Below are 7,245 nucleotides of genomic sequence, written 5' to 3'. Positions count from 1 at the left end.
TTTTACACCTCAGGCTTCTGTGGGAAGTTTTGTAAGAGCTGATCACGTCGTCTAAAAGCTCAGCTTCAACTCCAACCATTATTAAACAAGTTCAGCTGCTAGTCGTCACAAAACAAAGGTGAAAGAAGTGTCTGTCAAATGATGTGCGTGGGCCAGCACACCCTGACTCCTCTAATCTATCCAAATAAACACTTTTCCCTCCCCCTGGATTTACATCTGGGCTCTGGTGTTATCATAGAAAGCCTCAACTGCCCAAACACCAGCCCAGTAGGCTTCTTGTGCTCAGGATACGCACGCACACACACGCACACAATCATATCTCAAGCTGGAGTCAAACTGAGGAAACGGAATGCCAGGGAAGGAAGCATTGAAGTCAGCGGGAAAGCAGATTTCTCCTCAAGTCCACACAGTTCCTTTTCTCTGAGAGGCAGAAGATACAGAGGTTGCTTTACAACAGCAACCAGAAGAACATTTGAGTGTCTGCCTTTCCACGGATACTACTGGAATTGGAATTCCACCGAACACAATCATCAGGAGGAAATTCTTGAAATTCTCGTCATCCCTGACTTAGCACCTTCAGGGGTCAGCTTCGGTTTCTGTGGCATCAAACTGCGGGAGGACAAATCATCCGAGTAAGTCCTCCGGTGAGTAGAATCAATAACGCTTTCAAACTAAACCTTGAAATGTAACGGTACGATTTTGGAACAGCATGCATGTATTACAAAGGGAAAATGAAAATGTGTTTATTTCATAGGAAACATTTGCAAAATGTTTTAAAATAAAAGTATAATGCAAAGTAAGAGTTTTGTTGCAAAATGTAAGCGTTAAAAAGCCCCATTGCATCTCAACAGCTCACATGGAGTCACATGGTCACTATTTCCCAGGGCTTGTTAAATGAGAGATGGAAAACATACAAAATGTGTAAAAAAAAAAAACAACCAAACAAAACAAAAAGCCGTCATCAGCGTAATAACATTGTTCTGGCTGATTAGTGATTAGAGACATTTTTCGGCTACTGCTTGGACTCATTGTTCTCGGTTATCCTGGAGTGTGGAGGTGGGGTTGGCAGAGCCCATTTCCTTGCACTTCAAAAACTCTACCGTTACTTTCCACATCATCTCTAGCACTGTTTTTCATTGCACAAAATCATCTCATCAAAAGAAATGACGCACTTGAAATTGATTGCAAAGCAAATGAAAAGCACATAATGGTTTATCTTTAATTATCTTCTGATTTAGTTCAAACTTTTTATACATTGGCCCACTAACTTCAGCCCCCCTTCTTTAATTTGCTGCAGGTCTACAAGAAACATGAGTCTGTCACGAAACGGGACATTGGAGAAGACATCGGAGCTGCCCAGCTCCGAACCCAGCTCCCCATCAAGAGGGCCTGGGGTGGTGGTTCCCCCACCATACTCCACAGGTGGGAGCGATGCCCCCGACGCTCCACTGGAGTTGAGGGGCTCTCTGGACTGCTGGGCCTGCTCTGTCCTGGTCACAGCTCAGAATCTGATCATCGCAACGATCAATGGCTTGTTGGCCGGCGTCGTGTTTGGCACCATCCTCACCCCGGCGCTCGTCATGATTATATTCGGCTTCCTCTGCCACTCCACGGTCAGTCTCATCTCGCAATGTTCCCCAACCTTTTATCCGGCACTATACGTCACTGGCATAGATAGATGAACAAAGAAACATTATTTGTTTGAAATATTCATCAGTATATTTGTTTAGGAATCACTGTTGGACACCAAACTAGCCTCCTGCATGTTAAAGTGTTGGTGAGAGGCAGTATGTTTTTCCTCAGTGACTTGATACTGTTTCTATAAATTTTCCTGGGACTTCCTGGAGATTAGGTTTTAATCTTTTGCAGCTGTGAGTCATAGTGTGCAGTGCAGACCAAATATTCGATTTTATACTTGCACCACCATATAGGTTCTTTACACCCGCAAAATATAAGAAGAATCAATGACTATGGTGGTCAATTTTTGCCGTTTAAAACGAGTGCCCCGTAAAAATAAATCTGCGTTATAGTGAGAATTTGTGAAAATGGAATCTAAAGGTCTTGTTGTGTATTTGACTTCTTCAGGTGCAGCCCCACGGCACCTCTGTGTACTGTTCAGACGTGCTGGATGATGCTGGCTGTGTCGCGCTGCTGGTGGTGGGCTTTCTGCTCCTCACGCCTCTGCTGGTCCTAGCGCTGGCCGCCTTCTGTCGCCTGGCTCGCCACCTCCAACTGGGCCTGTGCTTCATTCCTTACAGCAGGGCCGTGTACAAAAACCTGCCGGCCGCTCGCAGCAGGGAGGCCGGAGTGGCCGGCTGCTGTGGCATGCCGGAGGTCTCCGAGAGGGAGGGTAAGGGCAGCGTATGGGTGTAAGGAGAGGTGACCTCTGACATTGTTTTGTTTTTTGATCCCTACTTGATGATGTGGGGTAATCCACTACAGTCCATCATTGGAAATTGATGTTTAGCTATTAGTTTTGTATACTATTCCTGTATTTTATAAAATATTTTTTCCAATAAAACCTTACTCTGATGTTGACACTTTTTCTTAATACAAATGACTACAGATTGTGTTGACGGTGAATAAAGTAAAGAAAATATCTTCGTAGTAGTATAAAATGAGTAGAAAACTAAATCGCATTTTCTTGGAGAACCCTGGAAATATTTTGAGGCACTAAAAGTGAAATCTGGGTGCTTTTACCATTTACGGCCACTAGATGGGCTCCAAAAACTTGTTGTGTAATGACTGTAGTCGCATGACGGCACAACCTCTCATGAGGAAAACAATGAGACGGAATGACTAGCACAAAAAGTGACAAAAGGGATATACAAATCCTTTATTCATATATAAATTACCGACAATGTTTAAGGATTTGTGTTTCTTCAATGGGGTTATAAAATCAGTTTTACCAAGAAATTATCATCTCATGTAGATCTGTATTTCGCATTAGACAAGGATTTATTGAGTCATGGTGTTGTGGACGGATGTGTCGAGTTAACAAGGCTGGTTGCTGATGTTTGTCAATAGTTTGTGATGTGGGGCTTTGTATGGGGCTGTGAACGCGCCGGGTTGCAGGCTGCCACGGCCATCCTCATCCACTTGACCCATGATGATGTAATTACCGCCTGTGGTGAAAACAAATAAGGACCAGATGAATTAATGACTATGAAAAAACATGTGACGTGTGTGTGTGGGTGTGTGCGTGTGTGTGTGTGTGTACCTCTGCGAAGCAATGGGCACTTCCTGCATTGTGACACCAATTTAACCGACATATTCTCTCCGACTTGAGTGATTGTTAGTTGCCCTGCTTTGTAAGTCCTAATCAGGGATACCCCAACGAGAAGGGTGCCCCGTGGTCCAGGGGCCAAAGAGGTCACTTTCCCGGTTATCACTGTAAACAAAATGGCCGCGGTCAGAAAGCAACATTTGATGTGATGCATCAAAGCGCAATGGCCAAATGTGTTGCTTTCCATGGCAAGCCATCAAAGCATTTATTTGAGATCCAGTTGAAGTTAAGGGCGCGTACTTCCACGCTCTTTGTTTAACAGGTAGACTTACCAAATTCACTGGCACAAAAACTGGGCTTGATAGTTCTGTCTCTTTTACACGCTTTGGCACACAGTGGATTCTGAGCAACTAGAAAATATACATTTAAAACAAAGTATAGTAAGCATAAAAGTCTAGTCCAAAATAGCACAACACGTCTCCTCACTCACCAGGTCGTCCTCCATTTGGTCTCGAGTCAACCCCTGTCCTGTCCTGACCCGTGGTACCGGCCCCACGTCCATTCGTGGGCCTGACCCGTTTGGGTTGGTCAGTTGGTTCCGGAGCAGGGGGGGGCACACTTTTGACTGTGGCAGCAGGTGGCGGCGCTGCAGTAACGGGAACTACACGTGCAACGGGTTTGACAGGCCTTGCTGGAATGGACCTGGTACCAGCACCGACACTGTCAACGACAGTTGTGTGAGAACCGCGGGGAATGGTGGTGTAAGTGGCCAGAAAGCCATCAGACGTTACACTGAGGTCAGACACAAACTGGACCAGGAGCACGTTGCCGCTGGTGGTGATGGGCCTGCGTAGGAAAAGAACATGACTGTGATTTTGGGAGTGTTTAAGTAGACAGCAAAACTGCATTTTTTTAATCACTTCTGTTGTTCTTACTGTGGGGCTTGATCACCACAATATTTTCCAATCAGGCGTGAGTCATCTTTCTCTCCACCATTAAAAAAGGCCACGTAGTCGAAGCGGCAATAGGTGTCTGCCTCCAAGGAAAATTTACCAAATTTCACCTGGATTACCTGGCATCCCAACAGAAACAATTTAAAAACCAAATCCAAATATTTGAACTGGATTCATGGAGGTTTTGTTGCAAACCTTGTCAGGCTCCACAGTAATGAGCCAGGAGCAGCTGGTTCCCTGTGGATACTTCTTGTTGGGCCAGTTTGGCGTCATGATCTCTCCCTGAGATTTTGTTGTCTTTGCCCCACAGAGCTGTTGATCTAAAACAATCCACAAAAACATGGGAGCCCTCGTGAGGATATGCGGTCTGGATGATGAATGAATGAATAAAAATAACAGCAAGATTGCTGTCCAAGGTGTGATAGAAATCTTTTTTCCAATTTTGGGACTGATAATAGAAAAGCGCGCAGTACTGTCCATCCACTGTCTATACTCCTTAACTTCATTATTGCTCACTTGCCAATCAAAAAATATTATTCCTGCTAATACAATTCAACTTGAATTTTACATGGACAAATGCAGTGCAGTAGTTCATCATAACATCATCGTCACTGTTTCTTAGTTTCACAATACAATTGTGTAGTTTGCAATGGCCATAGAAATGCACTGTTTAATCCTGATGTTTCATTTTAGGAGTAGAAATTGTTTCCTTTGCTAATCAAGGCTTTGCTTTTTCCTTTATTTTGCCTCGTCATGATTAGATTTTGTTTTAGTTCATATTGCAGTATGTTTTTGTGTGTCTCCAGTGTTCATGTCATGGCTGTTGTTCTCGTTAGCTCCCTCTAGCTGAAGGTGTTTTGTTCATGTGTGCCTCATTGTCTTGTAAGTTTGCTTAGGTGTGTTCCCTGGATGCTTTCAGTCTGTGTTGGTTCATTGTTGTTGTAGGTCATGCTGTTTGTTGTTGTTGTTTTTTTGTAACTTTAAAAAAAAAAAAATGGACCTACCCTCAGCATATGGCGTAGCACCACTGAAGTAAGCCACAAACCCTCTACCATTCGTCTCGTCATCGGTCACCATCTCCAACATCATAGTATTGGTAGTGGAAATAAGGGCACCGGGCCGGAAGGTTCCACAGAACCGGCCGAGTTTTTGCACCGTGTTGGATTTGCCGTTGTAGACATCCAGGTAGTCATAGCGACATTGCGAGTCTGCCTCCAGGTCGAAAATGCGGAAGCTGAGCATGACCACTTTATCTTCTGGGACCTGGCAACCACAAAGAGATCCAAGGAGTCAGATGATGAATGGGAGGCAGTAGGGTGACCTTTTGACTTGTGCCAGGGTGACTCACTGTGATGATCCAGGTGCATTTGCTGTTTGGTTTGTAATGGGTCGGGAAGCCCTCGCTGCCGACAAATCCCGACTCTGCAACAAGTGATCCTCCACAGTGGAAGACAGGCCTGTGATAAAAGTCATGAGAAGAGATTATTAACAAGCTTTGGCAACAAGACAAGAATTGCATGAATGCATAAACTCGGCCCCCAAGCTTTACAATATTTACAGAAACTTCCATCGGGAGTCTCAAACTGTGAACTGCCTTTGCCAATTGCTGGAGTTTGGAATTTTCTCAGAAAAAAAAAAAGATTACACGTAGAACGAATGCTTTTGTTTGAAATTCCAATTCAATGCATTACAAAAATTGTAACTGAGAAGAAACAAATTTCAACCTCATTGTTATTGTGTCATAAAGATTTTAAAGATCTCTGTGGGTGTCTGAAATAATTACACAGGAGGGAGCAAGCAGTTCTTGTATACACACTATTTGTCATAGCAGAGTCAGCAAGGGGAACTTAATGCCAGAGACTTTGTTTGTGGACTAGACCGACACAAAACAAATACCCAAAGTGGGGTTTTCTTATAAATGTATTTCCAACCATAAAAGTTTCTGAAGTGTAGCTCTTGTTTAGAAGTGACCAGGATCCTAGTGCAATAGTTTGCATTGACTTAAAATGGTCAAATAATTATTCGCTCTGACAACTTTTTCTTGTGCCACTTTTTGTCATTTCCCACTAAAACACACCCACTTTCACTGAAACTTTGACCACAGTGAGAAAACAAAACTGTATGAAGCAAGACAACAGACCCCCCCTGAAAAAAGAAAAAGTCATGCACTTGGTGATTACAGCCAAGATATCCAGAGCTGGAGCCAAATTTCTCAAATTCGACCCCACGGGTAGAAGCAAAAACATGAACATCTGGTGACTAAGCCATTGTAGACGCAAAAAATAACACAACTCTATGCCCATTCAAACAAACGAACTGGAAAGATTTCAACTAAAGAGATGGAAAGAATTCAAACGTGGACTCAACTTTGAGTGCTCTCAACTACAACGTCAACATTATGTGTACCACTTAATTGATCTTCTTAACACCTAATTCCAACACACTGCGTAGTCTCACCTAGTGTAGTTTGTTTGCTGCGCCTGCGCCCATCCCAAAGTCAGAGACAGGAGCAAGGAGATGCCCCAGATATGGCCTGCGTACGGCATCATGCACTTACTGAGCTACTATTTGAAAAGAGGGGAGTTTGTAGCATGAGGCAAGAGCTTCAGAAGTAGGGTTGTAGGAGGAGAAAGAGGAGGAGGAGAATGGGAGGAGCGATCTAAGGATAGGGGGGATCGTTCTAGAAGGGATAAAAAGCAGAAGAGTGATGCTAAATGGACAAAGATTGCAAGAAAGAGCCCGGGGGGGTGATAAGCAGTGGGAGGAAGGCGAGTTGAAGGCTTTAATTAGAGCCAGATGTTTTTGCCATAATAACACAGTTTTGGATAGTACAGGGAGGGGAGCTTAGTGGAGTTAGAAGGAAGTTGAACTTAAGTGATTTCTGTTCTTGACTTGTTTCCTGATTGATGGTTACATAACGCAAAGGTTGCATAGGTGGAAGCACAGCCCGATGCTCAATAGGCAGAAACTAAATATTCCCATTCTATTAAGTTGAGCTTGACATTGCTGCTTTTCTATTCCTTATTCCTTTCTTGTGATTGATTTTATTTCAGAGTGCAAATAATA

General features: G+C 43.6%; 2 protein-coding genes across 3 annotated transcripts; one reads left to right on the top strand and one right to left on the bottom strand.

Moving 5' to 3' along the window:
- The first annotated feature begins 246 nt into the window (after positions 1-246).
- tmem88a (transmembrane protein 88 a) lies at positions 247-2,538 on the top strand. Of its 2 annotated transcripts, none has more exons than XM_037270758.1 (3): positions 247-632; positions 1,298-1,613; positions 2,086-2,538. In XM_037270758.1, the coding sequence occupies exons 2-3, from the start codon at positions 1,311-1,313 to the stop codon at positions 2,371-2,373; spliced, it is 591 nt and encodes a 196-aa protein (XP_037126653.1). In that variant the 5' UTR covers positions 247-632; positions 1,298-1,310; the 3' UTR covers positions 2,374-2,538. The 2 variants fall into 2 exon arrangements, with proteins under 2 accessions (XP_037126653.1, XP_037126654.1); XM_037270759.1 differs by having other exon boundaries at positions 252-644.
- Positions 2,539-2,807: 269 nt separating this feature from the next.
- pcolcea (procollagen C-endopeptidase enhancer a) lies at positions 2,808-6,796 on the bottom strand. Its single transcript, XM_037270755.1, has 9 exons — positions 6,637-6,796; positions 5,528-5,636; positions 5,184-5,442; positions 4,375-4,499; positions 4,162-4,298; positions 3,717-4,072; positions 3,559-3,636; positions 3,221-3,391; positions 2,808-3,125 (listed from the first exon to the last, which is right to left on the bottom strand). The coding sequence occupies exons 1-9, from the start codon at positions 6,726-6,728 to the stop codon at positions 2,995-2,997; spliced, it is 1,458 nt and encodes a 485-aa protein (XP_037126650.1). The 5' UTR covers positions 6,729-6,796; the 3' UTR covers positions 2,808-2,994.
- Between the last annotated feature and the right edge of the window lie 449 nt (positions 6,797-7,245).

Source organism: Syngnathus acus, chromosome 14, assembly GCF_901709675.1.
Source record: "Syngnathus acus chromosome 14, fSynAcu1.2, whole genome shotgun sequence".
Classification (NCBI taxonomy): Eukaryota; Metazoa; Chordata; class Actinopteri; order Syngnathiformes; family Syngnathidae; genus Syngnathus; species Syngnathus acus.
The sequence above is the reverse complement of the archived record's forward strand: the minus strand, read 5'-3'. Positions and strand labels throughout refer to the sequence as shown.

Coding starts and splice junctions, on each gene's coding strand:
- tmem88a (XM_037270758.1), top strand. CDS start 1,311: ATGAGTCTGTCACGAAACGGGACATTGGAGAAGACATCGGAGCTGCCC. Junction 1,614..2,085: donor GCTTCCTCTGCCACTCCACG/GTCAGTCTCATC, acceptor TGACTTCTTCAG/GTGCAGCCCCACGGCACCTC.
- pcolcea (XM_037270755.1), bottom strand. CDS start 6,728: ATGATGCCGTACGCAGGCCATATCTGGGGCATCTCCTTGCTCCTGTCT. Junction 4,500..5,183: donor TGCTACGCCATATGCTGAGG/GTAGGTCCATTT, acceptor GGATTGTTTTAG/ATCAACAGCTCTGTGGGGCA. Junction 4,299..4,374: donor TTACTGTGGAGCCTGACAAG/GTTTGCAACAAA, acceptor TTGGGATGCCAG/GTAATCCAGGTGAAATTTGG.